This window comes from Mangifera indica, chromosome 2 (assembly GCF_011075055.1).
Source record: "Mangifera indica cultivar Alphonso chromosome 2, CATAS_Mindica_2.1, whole genome shotgun sequence".
In the NCBI taxonomy this organism is placed as follows: Eukaryota; Viridiplantae; Streptophyta; class Magnoliopsida; order Sapindales; family Anacardiaceae; genus Mangifera; species Mangifera indica.
In genome coordinates this window covers 22,313,622-22,339,726 of record NC_058138.1, presented here as the reverse complement: position 1 = coordinate 22,339,726, position 26,105 = coordinate 22,313,622, and the positions used below count along the sequence as shown (strand labels likewise).

General features: G+C 33.2%; 4 protein-coding genes, 1 long non-coding RNA gene and 2 other non-coding genes across 9 annotated transcripts; 3 read left to right on the top strand and 4 right to left on the bottom strand.

The window, feature by feature from the left end:
- Positions 1–452: 452 nt before the first annotated feature.
- Positions 453–4,472, top strand: LOC123209425 (5'-adenylylsulfate reductase-like 7). Its single transcript, XM_044627487.1, has 4 exons — positions 453–1,027; positions 2,302–2,483; positions 3,329–3,453; positions 3,746–4,472. Exons 1-4 carry the CDS (start codon positions 830–832, stop codon positions 4,156–4,158), a joined length of 918 nt encoding a protein of 305 aa, XP_044483422.1. The 5' UTR covers positions 453–829; the 3' UTR covers positions 4,159–4,472.
- Positions 4,473–7,959: 3,487 nt separating this feature from the next.
- LOC123197675 lies at positions 7,960–9,487 on the top strand. The gene is made up of 2 exons (XM_044612019.1): positions 7,960–8,992; positions 9,113–9,487. The coding sequence occupies exons 1-2, from the start codon at positions 8,234–8,236 to the stop codon at positions 9,227–9,229; spliced, it is 876 nt and encodes a 291-aa protein (XP_044467954.1). The 5' UTR covers positions 7,960–8,233; the 3' UTR covers positions 9,230–9,487.
- Positions 9,488–11,501: 2,014 nt separating this feature from the next.
- LOC123203947 lies at positions 11,502–13,668 on the bottom strand. Of its 2 annotated transcripts, none has more exons than XR_006499414.1 (2): positions 13,275–13,668; positions 11,502–11,661 (listed from the first exon to the last, which is right to left on the bottom strand). It is a non-coding gene; the product is annotated as an uncharacterized LOC123203947 (long non-coding RNA). The 2 variants fall into 2 exon arrangements; XR_006499425.1 differs by lacking the exon at positions 11,502–11,661 and adding an exon at positions 12,145–13,010.
- LOC123209865 lies at positions 13,216–13,359 on the bottom strand. Its single transcript, XR_006501171.1, has one exon. It is a non-coding gene; the product is annotated as a small nucleolar RNA snoR138 (small nucleolar RNA).
- On the bottom strand, positions 13,401–13,497 carry LOC123209858. Its single transcript, XR_006501165.1, has one exon. It is a non-coding gene; the product is annotated as a small nucleolar RNA U19 (small nucleolar RNA).
- A 2,532-nt stretch (positions 13,669–16,200) lies between the features above and the next one.
- LOC123199580 lies at positions 16,201–18,563 on the top strand. The gene is made up of 5 exons (XM_044614616.1): positions 16,201–16,449; positions 16,954–17,179; positions 17,593–17,881; positions 17,974–18,051; positions 18,317–18,563. The coding sequence occupies exons 2-5, from the start codon at positions 16,956–16,958 to the stop codon at positions 18,365–18,367; spliced, it is 642 nt and encodes a 213-aa protein (XP_044470551.1). The 5' UTR covers positions 16,201–16,449; positions 16,954–16,955; the 3' UTR covers positions 18,368–18,563.
- A 3,086-nt stretch (positions 18,564–21,649) lies between these two features.
- LOC123205522 (adenylyl-sulfate kinase 3) lies at positions 21,650–25,494 on the bottom strand. Of its 2 annotated transcripts, XM_044622503.1 has the most exons (7): positions 25,358–25,470; positions 24,789–24,941; positions 24,138–24,287; positions 23,314–23,432; positions 23,145–23,229; positions 22,243–22,289; positions 21,650–22,105 (listed from the first exon to the last, which is right to left on the bottom strand). In XM_044622503.1, exons 2-7 carry the CDS (start codon positions 24,910–24,912, stop codon positions 22,004–22,006), a joined length of 627 nt encoding a protein of 208 aa, XP_044478438.1. In that variant the 5' UTR covers positions 24,913–24,941; positions 25,358–25,470; the 3' UTR covers positions 21,650–22,003. The 2 variants fall into 2 exon arrangements, with proteins under 2 accessions (XP_044478438.1, XP_044478430.1); XM_044622495.1 differs by lacking the exon at positions 22,243–22,289 and having other exon boundaries at positions 25,358–25,494.
- Positions 25,495–26,105: the final 611 nt, after the last annotated feature.

Here is a 26,105-nt window from a genome sequence, read left to right as displayed (position 1 = left end):
TTTTTGTTCTCATTTATCCAGACTCTATCCGTTGTAAAAACCAAGTGCGCCAGTTGTTTTTGGGTTAAATTTAAAAAATCCAGCCTTCGGGGTTTCAACAAAATATCTTGTCTTAAAAAAATATTCTGCTCCACGTACAAGAGAGTGATACCATCTAGATTAAGCTTTTTAAATTGGAAGGATAACAACTTTCACTTTGAATAGAAAGAATGATCCGTTGGACGGTTTGTTTTTATAAACCGTATAAAATATCGAGCAAAATTAACCACAGCGTACCAAAAACGTCGGAAATAATCCAAACCCTATGGAAATAAATACTGACTGTTTAATTAATTAGTCCAATTGGGCCTTCCTTTCCTTTTCCCCACCAGTCAACGGGTAAATTAGTACAGTGCACCCACAAAGGCCCAGCCGACGAAGTACACGCTTTTAAAAACGAAATGAAAAATAAAAACATCGTCTTTAATTTTGGAACAATCACCACAGCACACGAGGCAATCTCTGAGCCAGCGAGAGTTCACTATAAATTAAGCGTTTTTCTTTCATTTTTCGAACTGGAATTTCAAAAAGTGATCTTCGGTTTGCAGTTGCACCTTTTTCGCTGTGCCAAATAAAGCAAAAAACAATTAAATTCGGGAAAGAAAGTGTAGCTATCTTCTACCTAGAATCAATCTATCACCGAACAACTTGAGAGAGAGAGAGAGCGATAAACAATCAAACCCATTAAATAAAATCTCAATAGATTTCTGGAGTTTTTTTGTTCATCATCGGTTCTTTTTTGTTTTTGTTTTTTTGATTTTTTTAAACCCATTTTGTCCTTGGTTTTATTATGAATTCCCTTTTTGTGCCCTTTTCAATGGTTTCTTCTTGCTCTGGTTTTATCCGTTTTGTTTTATCTGTCAGTGTTCTTGTGTTTACAATACGCTGCGTTTCGTCGGCCCCTCTGTGTCCCCTTCAATCAGACGTGTTTCGAAATAGCCTTCAATCGCAGTGCTCTGTAGGGATCTCGCCAAATCCTCCGATTCAGGTTAGTTTTTCGTCTTTTTTTTTTTTTGTATTTTTGTGTTTAATTTAATTTTTTGTAACTTATTTTGGTAAATCTCTCTTTGACTTTTGGATTCATGGATTTGTTGTTATTTTGATCTGTTTTTTCGATTTCGGTTTCGGTTTCTGGGTATCGCGCGCCGGTTCTAGGGTTTCTTCTTGGAAATGTTAGTTTTTGATTGTGTACGATGAGGTGAATGTTTTGAAAATACTTTGAGAATGTAATTGTTGATTTGATGGCTTTGAATATTATTTGCTTGTGTTGGTTGAATAAAATTCTAAATTAAAATTCAAAGCAATAAAGCTGGGAAATTTATTTAAAGAGTATTTGCTTTTGTGATTATATGTTGTGAAAATAAAAAATTGACAGTAATAATTGTAAATTTGTTGAATTTGGAGAGTGATTGCTTGTGTGGTAGAATAAAAATCTAAATAAAAATTAAAAAAAGGGTTCTAGAAAATTTTCAATTATACTCTCAAGATTGAGGGTTTGACAACAGCTATTTTACAATATTTACCTCTGATTCTAGGTGGGATGCCACAGTCCATAAGTTTTCTAATTATCAAGGGTGTAGGTTCAGCACTATTAAAATAATAAACCTTATAGTTAATAGTTGATTAGGGTATTGAACATCAGAATTGATGAGTTAGTGTTAAAGATTTGAGAGTTAAGTAATTTTTATGTCTATAATTTAAGGTGTTAGTAGCACAATTTCAACCTTATTTATAGACTAAGATCACATCAATCATAATTAGTCAGATTATCCATAACTATTCATGAATCATCAAAATTCTGGATGTGTGTCAACAAAACCTTAACATATGTCTTTTAAATTGTTAGTGAATCTTCAAAATCTAGATGCATGCTGAAACCTTGATACAGTTGCTGAAATCACATTTACAGCTTTTGTCAACAGTTATTAGATTTTAGTCTTGGTTAGATATATGTGTCATATACTTTTTCGTTTTTCGTGAAAAAGTTTGTATGTGTACCTTTTTGACCATTCTTTGCACTATATAGTTTGTTATATATGCCTTTCTCAATTTATTTTATTTTATTTTTTGTAATTTAATAATTTTATTATTATTTTGATTTCTTAATTTCTTTTGATACTGTCCATGCCACTTCTCTCCTATAGGAAATTGATTATGAGACTGCATATGATTGGTTTCACTGTTCAAATTTGCATGACTTTGTAGTAAAGGATATTAAAGATTTCTGGACATTAACATATATTTATTTTTTATTTTCTGCAGGTGGATGGAGAGTTCCTGGACAGAGCTTTGACCTCAAAACAGAGAAACAATTATGATTCAGTGCTTTTTTATGCTTCATGGTGCCCAATTTCTCACAATATGCATTCTACATTTGAAGTACTTAGTTCCATGTTCCCGCAAATGGAACATTTTGCTATTGAACAATCTTCAGCTCTACCAAGGTGCTTACTTAACCTGATTCTAATAATATGCTGCAGTTGTGTGATCAGATTAGTTTCTTTGTATGATATGGCTGGTATGGAGAAGCGATGGGACTTAATGATTATATTCTAGGAAAAGTACTTACAGAGAATAGTTTTGTAGTATTTTGACTCATTTTATGGTTGCAATAATATAGATTGCTTACCGTAAAACATCTATGGAGTATATGTGCTGGGAATATAATGTCTAAATATTTGTAGATGCTTGGTCCAGATGAAGTTATCGATCATTAAGACTACTTGAAAAGAAAATTAAGGAAGTCCTTTTCTTGACTTGGCTGGATAAAGAGAAGGAGCTTTGAGACACTTAATTGTTTTGTTTAAATAAAAATGTCTCAGATGGTGTGCCTGTCTTGTGGATGTTATGTATGTTCATATCTATGTAACTTTTGCACAACAGATAGTAATAAGGTATAACTCTAGTTTGTCTAGCATGTATTTTCCCTTATTTTAGCCCTTGTGATATCATGCTGTAACATAAAAGACTTGAGTACTGTGTTCATATAAATTTACAAACACCAAATGTAGCCCTGTGTCAGATTTAGATTCTAGCATCTTCAAAACCTCATGACCAATCATAACTCTCACCCACATGTCCACTGATTGGTGGAAAAAGAAAGGCTAATTTGAAATAATACCGTCTTCTAATTAATTGGTCCATTTTAATTTCTGTGGAAAGGGATATCTTACTTTTAATAGAATGCTCTTAGTAGTGATGCTTCTGGACTGCTTAATATGAATTTGAATACCATTATTGATTAGGTTATTTTGCCCACTCATCACTGCAATTGCATGTTTTCATGCAGTTTATATTCAAGATATGGAATCCATAGTCTCCCCTCAATTTTATTGGTGAATCAAACATCAAGGTTGCGATATCGTGGTCCAAAAGATCTCCACTCACTTGTTCAGTTTTATCAGAAAACAACAGGTATTCATTTCTCTCATAGCACTGAAATGCTTTTATTTCTGGTCTATTGCATGGACATTATTCCTTTTAATTCGGCTTGATTGTTTTCAATAATTGCCTCGTAGACTTGACTCAATTGTAAGGAAATGTCACTACATAACATTGTTTAATGAAATGATCTATTTGGAGTCCAAAGGAGTTTTTCATTTAATGTCTGCCCTTTCCTCCTATATATCAGAGATTCAGATCTATAGTTTGACCCAAACTGTGAATGCCACGATACTTCTGCTTATACTCACCATCTATATTTCAGGATTTGAACCAGTGGAATATTTTGCTGAAGATGAATCTGCTAGCATGGGGGTAAGTGATGGGCTAATCATGCAGTCCTGGAATAGGTCATCACTGAGGCAGATGATTTGGAGCGAACCCTACTTGGTATTTGCCGTCTTCTTCCTGTGTTTGAGGGTTCTTATATCCATATTCCCAGATGTCTTATCTCATCTAAAAGCTTTCTGGGATTCATATGTTCCTCACTTAAACTTGGAAATATTTGGTGAGACAAGCCAAATATTTGGGCGTGCCCTTCACATGATTGATGTGAGGAGGGTCTTGACCAGGCTGAGACTCTGCAAAACCAGGAACTTCCATGAAGGTGCAAAGAATGCTCGGGTTTGGGCTTCCCTGGCTTCTGTCTCCCTTGGCGAACCTTCATCGTCCAGATAATCATCCTGATTTTGGGAGTCATACCACATGAGCCAAATTGGGGTTAGAAAGAGCACATTGATCACAGTGTAATATAGAGTGGTGATGTAATACATCCAGGCTGGTATTCTCTGTCTCTCTCTTATATACTGTTTGTCAAATTTTACTATAGTGATGATAGCTGTAGCTGTTGTCCTTGTTTGAGTTGGGCCTTTTTGGGAAGGAAGCAAACGAGCATGTAAATTTGATTAAGAACAGCTCTCTTTTTTGTGTATATTAATGTCATTTGGAGGAGCTACTTAACACATCAGTACAATGCAAACCTATTAACTTCTCATCGTGTCTTTCTCTCACTTTCTCTCTCTCTCTCACTCACATGCTCACATATGCACCCACACTCCTCCGCATTCGCACTTCATACCCATGAATGGCAGTTGACGTATGATATTGTGCAAGAAATCAGGATTGCCCGAAATCTCATTGGTCCTTCAATCATTCTGTATCAAAGGACTACTGAAATGAAGTTACCAGATGAGTAACTTGCTGTTCACATAAATATTTGTGGGATCCATGTTCTTCACTCCTATTTGTTTTGATGCTTAGAATTGAACAACTAGTTGCTTTTTGATGTCAGGCTTGTCACTTTTAGGATGTGTCTCCATTATTATCAGGACCACCTCATCTTGCCCTTCTTGGATTCAGTTGAATATTAATTCATCCTCCTAGATCATTTGCTCAGTTTGGAAAAATTTTGTCAACATTTATAGTATTCACAGTTTGCCAATTTTGCATTCTCCCTCTTTTCATGAAGTGCAGCAATTTTTGGTGTCAATCATTTGTAGTTTCTATACTGTAACTGAAATTGGGGATGGGAGGCTTTCTTCTTTTCTTCTAATTCATAGATTTTGGCTAAAATTTTAGCTAATGAACCGGATTAATCTGTTGGGTTAATCTGATCAACCAATGGATCTGTGGATTGAACCTTTGATTAGGTCAACGATTGGTCGTCTCTAAGATTATTATTGGCAATTTGACTTATCAATCACTAGAAAAAAAAAAGGATAAATTTGATATATTTTTTTAACATGGTGGGTTCTATTTAATATTAATAATTTAAATATGAAAAATGAATTCTCTCTATCTCCATCTAAAATGCAATGAATCTAGATGGGTGGAGCTTTCAAGCCTATTGTATCTAAGCATGCAGGTACCTCAAGTAATATTTTTTATTATAATAAAATTATATGTATAATTTTTATGCATAATTTTGTATACAAACAACGATATATTTTCATGTGATTGAATATTATTTTATCTTTAATTTTAAATTATTCAGTCATATGATAACACGTAGTTATCTATACATAAAATTATATATAAAAATTATACACATAATATTACTCTTTTTATTAGAAACAACGTGTCAGTGTCTCAAGTTTCTTAGAAAAGGGCACCATTTCTTTCTCTTTTATTTTTCCTTTTTTTAAGTTTAAAGGGTTAAATTTGAGGGAACTTGTAAGTCAAGCAAAGCATTGTCAATATAATATCAATTTGGAATATAAGTTTATCATTTTTTTTTTAATTTTGTAACCTAAAATATATTTTAACCATTTAAGAATTTATAAATTATTTAATCGATTTTTTGTATTTCTAAATAATATAAAATGTTTATATTTAATATGTTTTATATTTTATTGAAATAAATTTTATTAAGAAATATTATATTTGTTTGATTCTCTTTATCAACATGTATATAATATAAGAGATTTTTATATTACAAAAATAATAAAAATAAAGAGAATGTCTAAATTATGGTGAAAATATAATCAAAGCTCAATCTGAATTTGGAAGTTAAGAAGGAAAATAGAAGGGTAGAAATGTCATGAAAAGAAGGTGATTTCTAGAAGAATTGGAGAAGGATAGTGACGTAGTATCTAACGTTAGGGAAAAAGCCAAGAAAGATACCAGGCCATGGACAGGTGTAGGGTAGGCCTTTTTTCCTTTATTTTTATATTTTTTTAATTTTAAAGAGAAATCAAGAAAGTTATTCTCATTCCTGGCCAAATCTTACAAGCAACCAGCTAAAAGACCAGGCACTGCTTTCCCTTTCTCCATCTGATCTAGTGACCGAATCGATTCAAATCCAATAGGAATTAAATTGATAAATTATTTAAATAAATATTAAAAAATATTATAATTTTTTATTTATTTGAATTAATAAATATTAAATTTGAATGTAATAATAACACAAGATTATTTTTACTCATTAAGAGTAGAGTTTGAATCTTAAGTAATAAAAACCAAATTTTCTTTCCTTCCAAATTTTAAATAAAAAATAGGCCAAACGATAATTTCCCACCCAAAGTTTAATGAAAGAAAAAATTTTCATTCGTTAACTTTCAAAAACTCAAATATCCACTTCTTTACTATTATAAATAGGGATAAAATTATCATTTTATAAAAATAAAAAATAATTTATTTCCCCCAAAGTTTACAAATCTGATTTCCTCTCATGAAGGTTTGAAAAATCACATTTTCCTCTTAGGGTTTTGAAATTATCACCAATAGAGCTGGACTCGAGCTCGAGCTCGACTCGGTCGAGCCCAAAATGAATTGGGCTTGGTCGAGCTCGAATTGGCTCGATATATATTTTTTTTAAATTTTTTACACAAAACGATATCGTTTCGATAACGAAAATCGAGCCGAACCGAACTCGAGCCTGAAACGAGTCGACTTTAGCTGAGCTCAAGTCGAGCTCGAGCCGCCCATATATGAACTAAGCCGAGCTCGATTCGGCTCAAATCCAACCCTAATCACCAGAGAGGATAAAGTTTGTCATCTCCGATCGTGTTCTCTCTCCCTTCCAAATTCTCTCTTTCTTTTGGTCTAAAACCTTAAATCTTGGTCCGAGATCATTAGCGTCAGACGTTGCTTCCAGACGATCCATTGCGGGACGGATATTTAACAACATCACTCTCAATTGTCATCTTCGTGGCCTTTTCATGACTGCATCTTCGTCATGGAGGCTAGAGGGAGCACCGATAGACAAGTCGGCTAGAGAATGTTGTCAGAGAAGGAATGAAACCCTAGAGGGGAAATGACAATTTTTCAAACCTTGAGTAAGGGAAAAACGTGATAGTATTTTATTTTTTTAATATTTTTAGTTAAATAACAATTTTACCCTTATTCATAACATTAAATAGGTGGGTATTTAGGTTTTTGAAAGCTAATGGATAGGAATTTATCCTTTTGTTAAACCTTGGGTGGAAAATTGTTCTTTGGCCTAAAAAATAATACAATTATATAATTAAATTACACCAGGGCAAGGGTTAGAATAAGATAAATCATTAGTTAAATCATAAGTCGATAAAATCTCAATTTAAAACCTAAATTGAAGGGGCCAATATGTGAAGTTCAACAAATAAGATTTCATGGATAAAAACAAATTTTAAAGATTGCAACAAATTTCAATTTTCAAAGTCTTCTCTTTATGTCCCTTTCAAATTTTTATAAAACCCCAAAAGAGGAATCTTGAGAACTACTAGTCTCACCCCCCATGTTTGAACTGTGGTTTAAATTTATCATAAGTGATAGTAAAAAATTCAAACTTCTAAATTTAAATATAATAAAATTATTTTAAGATATAAATAAATATATATTTAATATATATTATTAAATAATTTTAAATTATAAATAAATTAATATCTAACCATATAATAATAATATTTAAATATTTAATTAGATATTTAATAGACATATTAAATTATTTTTAAAATAATATGATAGAGAATTGAAAATAAATATATAAAAGGATAGCCTGTTGGCCCTCCCACGGACCACTCTTCGTTGCCATCTCTCGACAAGATAAAGCTCTTACTTTCCCACACTTCATGGCTTCATTTTTCCATTGATTGATTGAATTTGGACAAGAGCAGGAAGAGGACACCCATGGTGGTGCCCCTTTTAGCTCTTCCTTAATCCAGTATTCAACCAAACCAATCACCAACAAAAAAATTACAAAAGCTCAATTCCCATAACTCCTATTTCAACCTTGTATTCTTCCATTTCCAGGAAAGATTCTGATTTCTGACTCAAGATGGATCTTGATGAGTGGGAATTCCTTCCCGATCACAGGTTCCTGGATTTTCCTGAAGATTCTGATGAGAAAAAATTCATCTCAGGGAAGCGCGGTTGTGGTTCTAAAACATTTTTTGACATGAATTACTTCTCACCAAGCTTTCCAGGATCAAAATCAAATTCTGGGAAAGTTCCCAAACAGCTTGTTCCAGTTCCTTTCGACCTAGATTCAGGAATCGGGAAATCTCCAGGTGATGAATTTTCTAAAGAAATCATCATCAAAACACCTGTAGATGTTAACTTCATCCCATCTGTGATCGCTGAGAAGATCAACCAGGGCCCTGTTATTGGGTCCCTTGACGCCGATCAAGACTCAGTCTCACAAGTTTTCTTCAAGAAAATGAAGGAAAATGAATTCGTCGACATGAAAATGGACTCACCCAAGTCCCCAACTTCAAGAAGCCTCGTGCCTAAGGTTGATCCAGGCACGTTCAACTTCGATGACAAGACTGCCGACCAGGCCCTGGAAGGAATGAATTGTTGTTCTCCAAGGAAGACCGCCATGGATTTCGAAGCTGATCGGAAACAAGAACCCACTTGGGCGGAGGACAACGGCGGTGGCCTGAATCTTTGGAAATGGGGCTTAACTGGGATTGGAGCTATTTGCTCCTTCGGTGTCGCTGCTGCCACCATTTGTATCATCATCTATGGCAGTCAACACAAGACTAAACAACAACAGAATCAGAAGCTTCGTTTCCAAATTTATACTGATGACAAGGTTTGCACATACTCATTCGTCTTATTCCTGACCATTTTTGGCCTCATTGATCAGATCCCTAGATTCCCAATTACTGATTTCATTTTTTTTTTTTTTCAATTTGTTATTGATTAATTGCAGAGGATTAAGCAGGTTGTGCAACAAGCAAGTAAATTGAACGAAGCAATTTCAGCAGTAAGAGGAGTGCCAATCACCAGGGCCCAAATCACACTTGGAGGTTATTATGATGCCCTTTAAATCACACTGCAAGCTTATTGGTTTTTCAAGAAATGGATTTGGATTCAGATTCCATGATGTAACAATCTATCAATATTATCTGTAATATATATATATAGAAAATAGGTTCCGTATCCTTAAAGCTTGTATTCAGAATACTTAATTATTGTTAATTATGTTTGCTTGTGTTTATGTAATCTATGTGCCGGGAAAGTTGAGTAGTATTGGTGCATTATCTAGTAATCAAGAACTAATTAAAATTGGTTTAGTTGGCTTCAAGTATTTGTCTTTGAAGATAATACGAAAGCAAGAAGGCCTGTACATACCTAATTCTTTGATTTTGATTATAAATTATATAATCTGGCCAGGTAGGCACCAAATTACCATATAATATTGGATGAATCTTACCTATCTATAATGCATGTTAAAATTAGGGATGAATTCAAGTCAAACCGAATCTAACAAAAATTACATTAAAATCCCCTTTTTTAAATCATCAAAAGAAAATAAAAGAATATGAGAAAAGCTGATTTTAATGACAACGATATTGACATAACTAAAAAATTCAAACTAAGATGAGTTTAACTTAAATTTTATCTTTTCAAACTCAAATTTAACTTATTCAAACCAAGCATTGATATGAAAATGAGCAGCTCAGATCGAACTTCCCCCAGCTAAAATTATCAAAAACCTTTTTAAAATATGAAAATAACCCCTTGAAATGATCTAGAAACCTTCTATTTACTAGATTGTTAGAAAGTCCTTGTCTTTATCAGGCAGTTTTAACTTTAATAAATACCAACGGTGATTATTTTATTTGTTACATAGGAATAATGTTATAATCTAAAAGCCAAAGGACTATTGTCCACCCAAAGTATATTGTTATCTCAAATTTCTTTTCGTTAATTTTAAAAATCTTATTTACCTACCTATAGACAATTAAAATTAACGGTTTTAAAAATAAAATAATTATTTTATCTATATTATTAAAAATAAATTAAAATTTAATCTCATTTTCTCACCTAAACCTAAAAACTAATCATTTTCCCCTAATGCCAAGTTTTAAAAAATAGCATTCTTTCCTAGGGTTTAGTTTACGATCCCCAATGCCAAATCCAACGTCATCACCGTCAACCAAGTTTTCCTAATACATCATCATGCTTCGACGATCTCTCTCTCCTCTTTTAAAACACCAATCGATGCAAATCTAGTCTAAAAAGATTGAGAGTTTCATCAGGAGATGAAGCTCTTCGTCTTCCGAAAAAAAGACGTTTAGAAAGACAAAGAGTTTCATCTTTTGATGAAGACCAAATTCGCTCAATGTTTCAAAAGAGGAAAGAAAAACAGTCAAAATATGATGATGCAACAAGGAAACTTCATCGATGATAATGGCGTCGAATTTAACACTGAGGATCATAAACTAACCCTGAGGTGGAAGGAGAATATTATTTTTTAAAACTTAACCTAAAAAGAAAATGATTAGTTTTTAAAGTTTAAGAAAGAAAAAATATAAAATTTTAAAGAATTGGAGCCTGTAAAGTTTAAACACCCATGAATAAGTAAATAAAATTTTTAAAGTTAATGATTAAAAATTAAAATAACAATATACTTAGCCCTTTGTCCTAATCTTAAATAGAAATTGAAAGATGAATCTTCAACTTATCCCGAAAATTTTGCAGGAATTATCACAAAATCTGTGGAAGATGCTTTAAACAGGGGAAATAAAAAGACTGATTGAGACCCAAAACCAACCAAACAAAAGAGATAAATTGAGAGATGGCCCACTTGAGACAGCGAGTTCCCAGTCCCATCATGTGTGTAATTCCGTATCGGTGGTGAACCGGGAATCACAAGAAAGGAAATAGCCACGATGATGTGATAATAAAATTGGAATTTTGTGCTTGGTGCATTGCACAGCCGCAGCCTTTACAATTCAGCTTGTGAAATGGGTTGAGATTGAGGGGGCTTAGGGCTGGCCGGCTGTTTAACTTAACAACCAATAGTGACTGATTTCGAATGGAGTTAGATTCAATTTAGGCCATTCAAGTGTAGCTTGTGTTCACGTTGAAAACTAATTATTGTCAACCTTACAGGTGAAAAATTGTCTTTCTATGAATCTCGCATTTCATCAAACTAATTACTATTAGAGATTGGTTATAACAAAATAAAATTGAGCTTATCATTTATAATTTTGTACTCCTAATTTATTAAGTGATTTTGTATGATGGTCTGGAGAATTGATAATCAGTGTCTCAATTTGTTAAGAGTAGTTGTATACGGCATTGCTTCAACATTTAAGGGGAAGAAAAGAGAGTGGAATTGAATGAAATTGCATAATTTCATCAAAGTTGGATGGGAAATAATCATTTAAACTAAAGGATAATAGCAAAAGCAGCTGCCATGTCTACTCAATTGGGCACAAACTGATCCACCAATACCAACTTGCGTGGGACCTGTCCAAGATTAGTCCAAACCTTAAAGCCCAAGCTACTTACCGGCCTCAACATAATATAGGGCACTACAAAAATAGATGAGATTCCTAATTCCAAAGGATTGAGACAATTATTCACCATAAATCATATCCAAACATGATTACATTAGGTTTAGTTATACTTAATCTTTTGGAATAATTGCTTGCCATACTTCCACTTTTAATGCCAAGTGATAATAAGAGCAATATTCAGCATACTCACTTTAAGTACACAAATATATATACATTTATATATATCATCATCACATTATTGGTGTTAATTTATCTTTAATTCAAAATCACTCAATCATTTGATAATATATATAAATGTGTTTATATACTCAAAATACATACATATAATTTTATTAATAATCAATACACCAAATTTATATTACAACAACACAATCTTTACACTTTTACATTTGTATGTGCGAGGTGTACCAAATTTTGAGTATGTAGCAGGATATCTGGAAACCCAATTGGATATTCAAAATTGGGTAGATATAGTTTTATTATTACCAAGATTCACTACCAAAACAAATGAGGCATTGTAAAGTAAATGCAAGGCAAACTTTAAGCCTAGACATGATCAGATTCTGGAAAGATCAGAAGAAAATAAAAACTTATGCAATAACCTTATGATTGCTAATGACTAACTAGATTAAATTGTCCGAAGTCATCTATAGGAAAGGAACAGAGATAAGGATGACAATTTGAGCCCGACTTTAAGGGCCCCGACCCTAACGGAGAGAGGATTCCCCGATAAAAACAGGAAAAGGAACGGAGATGGGAATGAAAAAAAATCTTCGTAATCGAGGATAGGGATACATATGAAAAAAATCTTCATAATAATGATTTCAATATGAAGAGTTACTAATGAAAAGATTGATTATTCCATATTGTTAAATTTTGTGAAAACTTTATATTTGAACTAAAAAAATAATGAATATTTTGTAACTATTGTAACAAGTGATATTTTGAAAAAGTATGATTTATTTTATTTATTAAAATATATGAAGGAATTAAAATTTATATTAACGGACATAGGGAGGGGATGGGGAGAGGATTTTTCTCCGCGGAGACAAAGAGAGGATTGGGAGAGGACGAAGAGGGGATTTTCCTTCGTGGGGAGGGGACGGAGATTCTTTATTATCCCCGTAACGGTGACAAGCCGGGGACAGTGATTGATATCCCCTCCCCGTTGCCAACCCTAAACAGAGGTGATTTGTTCCTATCCCTCAAACTGACTCAGGAAAACACCTCTTTTTTCAGCCTCCGCAAGGACAAAGTGCCACTCTATTATGGGGACACTTGGTCTTTCCTCAAGCAAGGCTGTTGTACCGATGGTGCATTTTTTACCCAAAAACAAGAAACTCTCATCAGACAATTTTCGGTAATAACTAATTAATAAGAAAAACCCCAAGAAATCTCAGAATCCATCACAAACCCCTATACTACAAACAACAACAATCCTTTAACAAGCATTATATTTCAAAAACTAATAATCATCATAAAAGCCTCAAATTTTGAATCATTCAAATATCCGAAGCTGAAAGGAAACATCCCAAACTAAAGAAGAATGGGTACAAGTTATACCTTTTATGCTGCGTGTTACTATAAGCCTCTGTCTGAACCAAATGGTGTGGAATTAAATCAACCTTCTGGTTATTCGAGAGGCAACATTGAAACAAACAAACATGAGTTTTAAGACGGTATAAAGGAAAATGTACAAGGCTGCTTGGGGGACGATTAATTAGAGCATTTAAGAGTCCCCTCAAAAGGCCTATAGCTCAATATCTGCCTCCTAACTAAACCAAATATGAAATTGATTGTGAATTCATATGGCTACTCAAAGAGGCAAGATGGATTCGGATGAACATACCACAGAAAGTGAAGGATTTCGCAGAGCGAGAGAGAGGAGGACAGGGAGGCTGAGGAAACTGCTAGAACTGTATTGAGGTTAGGGTTTGGGAGGATCTATATTTATAGTGGTGATTGCTTTAATTACCAAATTAGCCTCCTTCGAGGGTTTAAGAATTTATAATATTTAAATCATTATTTTTTTTAGTAAATTATATAAAGGACATTATCAAATTATTATTTTTTATTACTAAAAAATGAATTTTGCTGAAATTAACCACTCTTTTAAGTGAAATCCAACCATCAAATTGGTAAATACCACGTAAATTAGTTTATTAATCTACTGCCAAAGTTGTCCATTTATGATAATTAAATCTGTTTATGATGGTATAAAATCCAAACCTCTAATTCAATATCAATAATGTTACATGTTAGGGATGGTAATTTGGGTCTGACTTTAAGGCCCCGACCCTAACGGGGAGAAGATTCCCCGATAGAAACGGGGATGAGGACGGGGATAGAGATGAAAAAAATCTCTGTAATAGGGGACGGGCCGGGAATGGGGATGCATGTGTCCCCTCCCCGCCTTCCCCTCCCCACCCCTATCTTCGTCACTTTATATTAATATATTTATTTAAAATACTAATATATTTTTATAGTTTTAAATTATTTATATTTTTAAAATTTATTTAGATTTTTGTTGTATATATTAAAAAAGTTAATATATTATATTTATGATATTTGAAATAGTTGATTAATTTTAATTTTGCTTAATTTTGTTATTTACAAGGTTAAAAAAATATATTTTTTTTGCGGGTACAGAAAGGGGATTTTTTTTTGCGTGGAGAGGATGGGGAATCATTTTCATCCCCGTAGCGAAGACGGGGATTGATATCCCCTATGGGGACGGGGATTGAGATCCCTTCCCCGCCCCTCCCTGTTGCCATCCTTATTACATGCATAGAATTTATGCATAAACTGATGTGACAATAGTTGGAGGTAATTTGTCAACTACTTTTGCCTTTTTTTACAGGAAAAAAATTGTAGAAATAAAATATTTAATTTAATGACACTGATGTAGCATTTGTTACATCGCTGTCATATCAGTTTGTGCATAAATTTTATACATGTAACATTATTGATTCGTTATTTCATATTTTGCGTTTGAATAAATTGTTATGAATAATTTGTAATAGGTATAATTTTATTTTTATATTTAAATTTGGCATATTTTATTTTTTCTTTTAAATGAATTTGAATCTAATACATGAAATTAATTAAAAAAATTATATAAAATTTGATGTACTCACCCATTTAGGTAAGCATGATGCTACGTAATTATATTATTTGGTATTTTTAAAAGATAATATGAAAATAATGTAGACTTTTTATAAAAGAGAGCTTGAATTTGAAACTTGTTAAAGTTATACCAAGATCAAACTCATAACAAGATAATTTTGAATCAAATTGATATTTATTATAAATAACATGATACTAAAAAATATATATATATAAAAAAGAAACAAAGATAAATAATTAACCAGAAAATTACCAAATCAAACATGGACCTTAATTATACAACAGTAAATGACATTAACAAAACAGAAAGCTCAATGCAGAGAAACAACTCTCTACACAATTTGAAAAGAAAGCAAAAGAGAACAATTTAGAAAAGCATCATCCCAAATGCGAGAGCTACAAGAGAAGCAAACAAGGTTGGCAGAAAGAAGGTGGCATCAGAAGTGGCAGAAGGAGCTGGAGCATCAGCAGCCGCAACATTCTGTACTCCTGAGGCAGCCAAAACCACAATCACCACCATGCCCAAAAACAGTCTCATCTTCAAAGCTGTCTCCATTGGCACCGAATTTTCCCGGGAAAGTGAGAGAGAGAGAGAGAAAATGCAGAGAAGAGTGGCACAGGTGTCAGGAAGAACAGAAGGAAAAGGGTTTATATAGAGATAAAATTAGTGGTTAAGAGGAGGCACATGCATGAATGATTTGTTGTTATTATTAAAGATAAAGAAAAAGCAGTTTTGAGGTGTCCCAGCCCAACCGGGTCATTAGTTAGCACAGGGTGTCCTGCCCTGTCCCGTTCCTGGCTGATGGGTGCCATACAGCTGTGCTTCTGCAATTTATGGCCCTTCTTCTCCCTTTATCCTCCCAATTACTTTAGTTTTCTTAATATATGATTTCTTTACTTAATTATCCTAATATTATTCAATATAAAATATATTTATTGTTATTAAAAAAAATTATTACTCATGTTTATCCGAAAGTTTTAGTTTAACTCGATTGAATCATTAAATAATTTTCATCTTCATCTCTGGATTATTTTTTCTTTTCCAGTGAATTCATCATCAATGAGTGAACCTAGGTTGATCTTGACCTTATTATTATAAATTTAAGTCAAGCTTAGGTTTGGCATCTGTTCAAGTACAGATCACTTTCACTATGTCTATATGGACGGAAGTAAAATTGGGCTGAAGTTATTTATAACAGCCGAGCCCATTCCAACTCAACCCAACCCAAATTTTCTTCCCTCGTCCGCTATGTTTTGAACAGCAACTGAACCCCCCAATCCAACCGTCTATCATCGATCCAACGGTCGTCAAAATCTTGAGTTATTTTTATCACCTTTTGTCACCATGCATTAAATAGACAGACAGAGAGAGAAAAGAGACGCAGAAAGAAGAAGAAATTCCTATACAAAGAGTTGAAGACTGAGAGAAGCACAATTTAAACAGCTCTCTGTTTAAGCACAAAGGGAGAAGGAATAGAAAAATAAAGTCTTGCTGTTCGTGTTTAAGAGAGAAAACAGAGGAATTGAGAAAGAAGAGAGGGTTTCTGTTGCTGTTGTTGTTGTTGTTGTTTATCATGAGAAACTTGTCATGTTTTCTTCTATGACATAACATGTATGTTATTGTTTTTGCTTTTTCTTATGATGAAATACTCCCACACAGTGTTCTGTGATCTTTTTTTTTTTTTTTTTTGTGTAGTTGTAGATCTTGAGCTTAGATGATAATCGTCTCTGTATCTGGAAAATCTTTCTTCAAATTTTCTGTTTCTGTTGCTGTTTTGTCTTGGTAATTTAAAGAAACTGAAATATGTGATTTTTAATTCGTTTTTCCAACTTCAATTTCGATTTCCTGTCTAACTTTCCCCGCTTCCTGGACTCCTAAAACGGAAGAAAAATGTAAATTTCTCAGATTGGTTGACGAAAAAAAATCGTTAATCTTCTTCTCCTCCTGATATTTTATCATCTCTTTGAATCTCACTTCCAAAAACCACTGAATTAGTCAAGGACCCGAAATGGGTATCACAAAAATATAATTTTTTTTTTTGCTGATTAATTTTCTTGTGCTCTTACCTTTATGAGCAAACGAAGCTCAGATTTTCTGGGTTTGTTTTGTTGGTAGGCATGAAGAAGGAAGAGAAGAATCAGAAAATTTGTAAATCATTATCATCAATGGAGCCGAAGTTTGTTTTACAGTGGGGAAACAAGAAGAGGTTAAGATGTGTGAGAGTCAAGGACCCACAAAAGCTTTCACAGAAGCCAAACGGCGTAATTGGCAGGAGAATCACAAGAATCGATCGATGTCTGGTCACTGCCTCCGACAAAGAAACCACAACCCGTCTCACTAGGTGAGACAGATTTCTTCTATTTGTTTGAAATATTGAGTTTTCAGAGCCTTTTGGTTTTGTTACTTCGGTGTCTTTCTCTTGCCCTTTTTGTTTGGTCGCTGAGAAAACAAAAGAAAATAGCAGGTAAGACAAGATTTTTCTGAATTTATAACAGTTCAAGGATTCTCCTAAAAGAAGAAAATTCCAATTTTGGATAAATCTGTGTACAAGATGTTGGGTTTCAGCTTTTTCCCCCCTTTATTTATGTTTATTTTGTGGTGTTATCTTCTATTTGGTTGCTGAGAAACAGAAATAGAAAAAGAAATAAAAGAACTTTTGTATGTGTGTTGAGTGGTTTTCTCATAATTGTTCATGTTCCCTCCCAACAAGACTATCAAAAATGGAGATTTAATTATGGTTGTTTATGGGTTCAGGAATTCTGAGGCTGCAATACTCCGGTTGGGCACAAATGGCAACCGAAAATCATTGTCACCTGAGAAGGAAGATAGGTACTACTCTACAAGAGCATCAGTGGTCGGTGATGAGAATGGCAAGGTTCCTGTGGATGCTAATAATGGAGAGGAAAATAAATTGGTTGTTTGGCCGAAGCTGTACATTACTTTGTCAAACAAAGAAAAAGAGGAGGATTTCTTAGCTATGAAAGGGTGTAAGCCCCCTCAAAGGCCTAAAAAGAGAGCCAAGATTATTCAAAGAAGTTTACTTGTAAGTTCTGCAAGCACTTTGTGTATGTGGGTTGGTTTGTTTCCTTGTTTACTTTTCTTTATTTTTCAATTATTTGTTCTGGTGGGTGGCAGTTGGTAAGTCCTGGTGCTTGGTTGACTGATATGTGCCGAGAAAGGTATGAAGTTAGGGAGAAGAAGAACTCTAAGAAGGTAATTCAATCTTCAATCCTCTTACCCTGATATGATGTCATCTTTTCAAGTCGATGCCAAACCCTCAATTGCTATCTATAAACATTGATGCCGATGAAGCTAATCATTTCATTTGGCATCTAAAATCATTGCATGTTTCTCTTTAGATACTGATCTAGCAGATGACACTGAGACTGGCTAGTAGTTCTGTTTTGTTTTGATACAATTTTGTTTGTGTTTATTGTTGCAAAGATGATTGATGAGTTAGATTCTGTGTTTGATGCAGAAACCAAGAGGATTGAAGGGCACAGGGAGTGTGGAAAGTGATTCTGAATGAGGAACGTTGGTTATACAAGTTATAGCAGCAGCAGCAGCTGCTGCTGCAGTGCCACTTTGCTTTGAAAAATTTGGAAATTTGCATTGTGATTTTTATCAGAGAAATGGAGGAGATGACAGAAAAACACTCTACTGGTTTTGCTGTATATAAAGACATTTGATTTTTATTAATGAAAAGATTTCTTTTGTTATCTTCATATCAAACAATGTCACATAATTCTTCTCTCCTTGGTTTGTCTTCTTCCGTTCTTTGTTTCGTTTCAACACAAGTATTCTGCTCTCTCATTCCCTTTTGTCTTCTTCACATTGTCTCATACTCTTATTTGTATATTCCCTGATGAATTTACATGATACATTGGTTCCAATTTGAATTAAATGATACAGAGTGGAGAAAGTCATTGGAGGTGCAGTGATGGCCGAAAAGAGGATTAAAAATAAATAAGTGGGAGGGAGAAAAAAATAGTCATTTTTTTAAATTAAAAATATTTAAATAAGAGTAAAATTATTAATTTTTAAAATTTAAAAGAAAGAAAGAATGATTGAAGTTATATATTTTTAATAATATTATTAAAATAATAATTTTATTTTTACTTATTTTTATCTATCACAAAAAATTTTAATCAAAATTTATTTATGGATGGGATTTTAAATTTTTTAAAGTTTGGGTTTCCATGGAGCCATAAGTTGGAACAAATCTTTTGACCAATATTTAATATCCTTATATCATAAAGAGCAATACTATATGTACCTATTTTTGGTATACAAATGTATATATACTCATATGTATCATCATATAATTGGTTATTATTTTATTCTTAATTCAAAATCATCCAATCACGTGAGGACACATATAAATGTGTATATATTTATGTATCCAAAGTGGGTACACATAGTTTTATTATATCATAAATATTCCCAAAATTTCTTATAAAATAAATAATGCTGTAATGATGCTAAAGTGGAATGCATTCGTGTTTATATTAGAATTAATACAAACCCTAATCATATTTACCCAAATTAATTAATAATTTAAAATTTTTTTAATCCCCAGGCTTCATTTTTTTTTTTTCAGATGGAAAAACATTTCCACAATTTTACAGTAATGGAAGCAGCAACACAAAAAAAACAAAATCAAACCCTGATCCAAATCTGACGGAAAAAAAAAAACCTAAAAAAAAAAGTAAAACAAGTTTCCATTCACAAGCCAAAACATTCAACTGCCATTTCATTATCAATTACACAACAAAATTCCAAAATCAAAGACAAAAACAGCTGCACATATTCATACAAAACACCATCTGGGTATTGCCTGGCTCCAAACGAGAGAAAAGAACTCAATCAGAGTGAGAATCGTCGGTGTCTTGATCAGACGACCAGTAGGAATTATCGGAGGAGAAGCATAAATAAGTCCAGAGAGAAAGCGCGAGACGGCGGAATTGTTGGAGAGGAAAGCAGCAGAGAAGGCGGAGAACCTGATCGGCGGGCAGTCTTTCTGGGTTACAAGCTACATATTGGCAGACGTTTGCTGATACATTGGCCACTGTCACCACCACGGAGCTGTTCAAAACCATAGCTCTGGTTTTCCGTGTTGTTGTTTTCTCTGCTTTGTCTTTCAGAGAAAAGGAATTAAAAAAGGGAAACGATTAGAATAATGTATGTTATGTGTCTGTTTGTCTTCATGTAACAAGTCTCAAAAATAGTGTAAAGTTACCGATTATATTGAATAATTATATATATTTTTATTTTTGGTATATAAATATATTATTATATAATTAGATAATGTTTTATTATTAATTTAAAATTATTTAATTTTATATATATATTTGTATATAAAAAATATATACATATAATTTTATTTAAATATATAATATTATTTTATAATTTTTGATTTCGTCCATGGGCCATATCATAATTGAAACAAATTAGAGATTTTATTAAAGCAAATAACAATGTACCCCCAGAAGATTGATGAAACTATGGTTGCAACTGTTAAGTTTCAGAATTCATGCTCATCCACTTATTTTGATGAGTTTTGTCAAATGAAAGATAGAGAATCATTTTGAACATCTTTTTCCATTTTCTCTTTACCTTTCTTTTTTATTTTCACTTTTCCCCTTTTTTTTTTTTTTTTTAGTTTTCCTATTCTCCTATATTATTTACATTTTGTCTTTTTCCCTTTTTTTTCTTTCTTTTTCCTCTTTTTTTTTCTATTCCTGTAATTGTTGTTTCTCCTTGTCCTTAGTTATCTCTTTTCAATTTGGTCTCAATCAATTTTCCAAAAAATATATTAATCTCTATCAAATAAATCTCTTTTGTTTTTATCTCAAGTTTTTATTGTAAAAAAATTGATTTAGTCTATCGTTATTATTGATCATTCATGTCTCATCTCCCTTTTCATGCGGTGATTATGTCTCTTTCATCTTTTCCAATAACAACTCCCTCCGACTATAGCCGATTCGACTACTTCCTCATTGATGATTGAAAAATTATAAGGTTCAAAGATATATGTAATAACTTCTAAAGTCACTAAGAGATTTAATATTTTTACGGATATAAATGATAAATTTTTAAATTAATAAAGATATATTAGTAAGGATGCAACATAAAGGCATTCCAACTTCTAGTATCTGAATCAACAACACGGCATCCACACACATGGAGTCACTTTTTGTTATAAACATAGCTAAAATATGCACAAACCAGAAAACTGGCAGCAATTGCAGGAACTTTAAACATGGTAATTTACGACAGATGGTTGTGACCTGATCGTGTGACTGAAAATTTTGGCATAACTGTTTTGTCGCATTTGGCGAACATTCAAATGAATATGTTAGGAACCTGGCAAACTCTACAAACAACTAATAACAAATTGGTAGAAACCAAGCAAATATCAAGCAAACAGGCTCTTAGAAGGAAAGATTAATAGCAGAAATAGGCGAGTATAGAGAATGAATATGCGTTAACCCAACCAGATTTACAATGGATGAGAGTGACTATTCCTTTACACACAAAACAATGACAAAAAGGAGAATGAACAATCAACAATTTCCCCTCAGCCAAAATCTCTCCTTAATTTGTCTAGCTACTTGAGCGGCTAGACTCCCCCCACTTCCACTGGCTTTCTAGAGGTTAAATCTTTCCCTCAATCAATGGAAGAATGCCTAAACAAAACCCAATTTCCTCTCCTCTCTCCCCTTTCCCAATCCCTCTCTTATTCCTCTCTATTTCATAACTGCCCACTTTCCATCTAAATATGCATCCTAACAGAATATTAAAACAGTAATGAACCTCAAATTGGTTTATAAATGAACTGATATTCATAGATAAATATTTCCAGAATACAGCTTTATATATTTCTGATGATAAGAAATTAAATAAGAAGCTTACAAAGATCAAACTAAATGGTATTGGTAATTCAATAGCTAGCATTCCACAAACCTTATACATCCTGCCCCTCAAAAGCCCTAAATTGTTCACAAAAAATATGTTCCCTATACTGGAAGCTACTAAAATGACAAGGTTTACACTTAGAACATTCTAACCTCCTCTAGTTCACAGGTGGTAAAGCAAAGACCCTTTTGATGTTCAGGGTTATATAAGATCTTTGTGTAAACATCAAAGGAATGCATGGAGTTGATCACTGATCTTGTAGAAATCCTTTCTCCTCTAAATAAGTCACTACCTGTCCTGCCATGGCACCTGGCGTTGGGCAAACTCCATCCTCCTGTTTTATTTCCATCTGGGGAAAGAATATATAAAATCCAGTTCAAAATGCAGAAAATTATTAAGCCAGGCATTGTACATGACATGGTAGCTTAAAGATTCATACAAGAAATTATGTGAACACAACCATAGTAAATTTAGGTTAAAGCACACCTCACAATTCAATGGCGGTTCATAAGGATCATCTATCCCAGTAAAACCTACAAAGACAATATGATTAGTGGGAAGTGATACGAGAGTAATTTAAAGAAGGCTCCATTTTTCCATTTAGTCACATATTGAGTGTATAAAGAATTAATCCCAATGAAATAATTAGGCAATAAGATGAAAGTTCTAATAAGCCAGATAATCCTAAGACTCCAAACAATGGCATGTGAGAAGGATTTAAGTGCTCCAGTAGCACCTCCTCATCAATGATTGGAAATGAAAGTCTACTAAGAAGTACAAAGCTTTTAGAACAACATATGGATTAAAATGACATGAGCACAATGATTTATGAAAACTTAATTAAAAAGTATTCAAAATTGAAAAGATAGTGTTGATATGAGCAGAAAGAGTATAAAAGAGAAAAACTAGATGATAAATTATTCAGGTTATGCAGAAAAAGGTGCAATCTACACTTGCAACATGATGTAATGGCACCTTGAGATACAGGAGATTATAACTAATAAGGTTCGCGTCAATTTCACTAAGAGAGATTCCAGTCAGCTGATAACTGTTAGCACTATCATTTGACACCATTTTTTTAACAAGCTCAAGCTTTGTGGTACAGACCAAAATCAGAATAAAACACAGTTCCATGAATAGCAGTATGACACTCCTCTTAAAACTTTCTAGAAAATTTGTCCATGTAGCCCATATTCCTTAGAAATCCTAAGGTCAGGACAAGAAGTTTAAAATGGAACTAGAACAACATAAACCACTGATATAATACGAGAGCAGTATACGCACCATGTAAAAATGTCAACAATTTCTTTTCTTATTTCAACTTTAACAAAAAACTTCAAAGAAAAAGTACCCACAAAAAATACAGAAGATATATTTTAAGTCCAAACCTTTGATCTTGCCAGCACGTGCAAGTTTGTAAAGGCCTTTAACATCTCTTGCTTCGCACAGTTCCAGAGGCATGTTCATATAAACCTGTATTTGTGCAGCTAGTATGACAATTCCTCCACAGAAAATGTAAAGGAAGAAAATAACAAATATCCAGAAAAGAAGTCCAACCTCAATAAAATTTGGATCAGACAACATTGCACGGCAAGCATCCCGGTCTTTTCTATAAGGAGATATCAGACTGGCAATGCAGATTAAACCAGCATCTGCAAAAAGCTTCGCCACTTCTCCTACAGTGGAAAAAAGTGACAAATTAGAACTAACTAAAACAAAATACATCACTTCAAAATCATGTAACAAGCACATGAATGTGCTGTTAAATTTGAAGCCAAAACACAGAATGCAATATTGGGACAAACATCAGTATTCACAGTTGTTCTAATTGATGATACAATGCAATAAATCATCAAGTGCAGCCGTGTTGACATTTTGCAAGTTATTGACATTTTGCAACAGAAAAGCCGCTGCATCCTTAAATTTCTCACTAACTGAAAGAATTTAAAATTACATATATTCACAAGTTTATATCTGCTGCAGATTAAACAATTTGTATGTCAATGGGAATTTTGGCCGCTTCATGATTAATTATGGCTGATCAGGCTCTTAGAAGAGCCATATTAGGACCTGTTGCATTGACAAAAGCTACCTCCAGAGAATAATGCACAAATACGCACACAAAGTCTGTAGTGCTGGGTGCCTTTACAATTGATTAAATAGCAGATAGCAGCAGGGAGGGGGATGGTTATTGTGGAAGATATGAAATTAAGAGAATTCTCCAATTCAATGACTGACAAAATTTGCAAACAACATGTAAGATCATAGTGATTAATCCAACATTGGTGGTTGATGTCATGTGCACATACAAAGGTCCTTTCCATAAGGGTATTTTGTATAACTCAAACTCCAACTAAAGGTTATCTCATAAATATACTTACCAACCCTACGTATATTCTCGGTCCGATCTTCTGCTTTAAAACTAAGATCTTTGTTCAGTCCATGTCGAAGGTTGTCTCCATCAAGTATGTAAGACAGCTTCCCCCTAGAATAGAGTTCTCTATTAACTGAACATGCAAGTGTGCTTTTCCCTAGACAGTTTACAAAAATCAAATAAGAGATTGCAATTGAGAGATCAACAACATAGTTGGACGCATTTTCAGCCTTTCAGAAGCATATTTGGTTCATTCAGTATGCATCATAATTATGCATCTAAGCTTGCAAACATAAGCAAACTAATTGCAGAAGTTATGGCAGTAAAAACACAGAGTTTGTCCAGTGGATATGAAATCCATGTTTGTCCACTGTTCCAGTAAATGATTGTTTACTGAGAGTAAAACATAAACATGAAACAAAACATAAATTCCTAAATTTCAATAAAGGATTCAAGCATCTAAACTCAAAGAACTGTTCTTAAAATTATTACTTGGACATGATGTCATTTCAACAGAAAAAAAAAAACCACAGCTTCTTCATACCTAAATTTTAATTTTAATTTTACAAAATTAAATTAGAAACAAATTCCAATCAAATGGCTTGAAATGAAAACGTGAAAGGACATAAAGAAATAAAAATAAAATTTGAAAACAAACCTGATCCACTAAGACCAGTAATCCATACAACACAGCCCTTCTGATTAAGTAGCCGTTGCCTTTCAATTTTCCCAACCGGACACTCTTGCCAAAATATATTTGTTGAATTTCCAACAGTAGACATAACAGAAATGCTACTCTAAACTTCCCCTTCTACAGACGGAAAACAATCCATTTTAAACACAAACAATTAACAAATTAAGCTGAAAAATATCCCAGAATGCATTTTTGTTTAAAAATAACAAAACAATGACCTAAATAGAGATTGCCCTTCAAAATCTTTTGCAGGGTTTCGCGTAAAAATCAGAGCTTTATGAAAAGATACCATGATCTAGATGTGAGAAATTGAATAATACAAGTAAAGAAAACAACGGCTCCAAAAATGTACATTGATTATAGCTTGTTAAAACATGAAATAAAATCATATTTAGAACCAACCCATCAAATGAACCCGAGTAAAATTCACACACAGAAACACACATGGTCATTGAACTTAAAAAAGGAAAGAAAGAAATTACATATCAATGCATAAACTCAACTCAAACTCACGAGGGAGAGAGATCAAATACCTGAAATGCCTTTTGGGTTAATTATTAACAGAGGAAGGGAGAGCGAGAGAGATAGGATGCATTTATAGGAATGGGAGCCAGAAAAAGATGACTGAAGAAGACAGGAAAATAAATGTTCGTGGAGAACAACAATATTTAATATTAAAAAAATTATATATTAATGGATGATCTTACGAATTAATACAATTAGATTATATAATACATATTAATAATTTAAAAAAATATATATATATATAATAAAAATATATTTGAGAAATTTTATACGATACAAAATACAGATATACGGTCCGCAATTCTACTACAAAATGGATAAAGAAAAAATGTTTTCATTATTTTTGGAAACACCGATAACAAATGTGGAAGATTGAGAAAAGTATTGGGCAAGGCATGAATGTGGACATGTTTTGCTTTCATGTAAATCAGCCACTAAGATCCACCTTTCATCTTTCTGTTGCTATTGCAGAACTTCGTTGCCCCATTATCGCTCACATTCAGTAGCCTGACAGCACTGTTTGATAAAAAAGTTGGATTCTGGATACAAGATGGGTTATCTAATTGGATGCTTTTGGGTGGAAGAGGCGGCATATTGCTACTTTTATGCCTCTGTTTTGCAAGTTGGATCTGTGGAAAACCAGCAGCTTCATTGTGGCTCTGGTAGTCATAGCTATTCATGTGGGTTGGCTTCAATCTCGCCAGATATGCCCTTCTTCCCCAAGCGGCCCTTTTAGAACTTGTGTGTATGTCCATT

Excerpts from the sequence above, each read along its gene's own strand:
- LOC123209425 (XM_044627487.1), top strand. The coding sequence starts at position 830 with ATGAATTCCCTTTTTGTGCCCTTTTCAATGGTTTCTTCTTGCTCTGGT. Across the intron at positions 1,028-2,301 it reads CGCCAAATCCTCCGATTCAG|GTGGATGGAGAGTTCCTGGA; the intron begins GTTAGTTTTTCG and ends TATTTTCTGCAG. Across the intron at positions 2,484-3,328 it reads CAATCTTCAGCTCTACCAAG|TTTATATTCAAGATATGGAA; the intron begins GTGCTTACTTAA and ends GTTTTCATGCAG.
- LOC123197675 (XM_044612019.1), top strand. The coding sequence starts at position 8,234 with ATGGATCTTGATGAGTGGGAATTCCTTCCCGATCACAGGTTCCTGGAT. Across the intron at positions 8,993-9,112 it reads AAATTTATACTGATGACAAG|AGGATTAAGCAGGTTGTGCA; the intron begins GTTTGCACATAC and ends GATTAATTGCAG.
- LOC123199580 (XM_044614616.1), top strand. The coding sequence starts at position 16,956 with ATGAAGAAGGAAGAGAAGAATCAGAAAATTTGTAAATCATTATCATCA. Across the intron at positions 17,882-17,973 it reads TTATTCAAAGAAGTTTACTT|TTGGTAAGTCCTGGTGCTTG; the intron begins GTAAGTTCTGCA and ends GGTGGGTGGCAG. Across the intron at positions 18,052-18,316 it reads AGAAGAAGAACTCTAAGAAG|AAACCAAGAGGATTGAAGGG; the intron begins GTAATTCAATCT and ends TGTTTGATGCAG.
- LOC123205522 (XM_044622495.1), bottom strand. The coding sequence starts at position 24,912 with ATGTCTACTGTTGGAAATTCAACAAATATATTTTGGCAAGAGTGTCCG. Across the intron at positions 24,288-24,788 it reads TACTGGTCTTAGTGGATCAG|GGAAAAGCACACTTGCATGT; the intron begins GTTTGTTTTCAA and ends TAAACTGTCTAG. Across the intron at positions 23,433-24,137 it reads CGAGAATATACGTAGGGTTG|GAGAAGTGGCGAAGCTTTTT; the intron begins GTAAGTATATTT and ends TTTCCACTGTAG.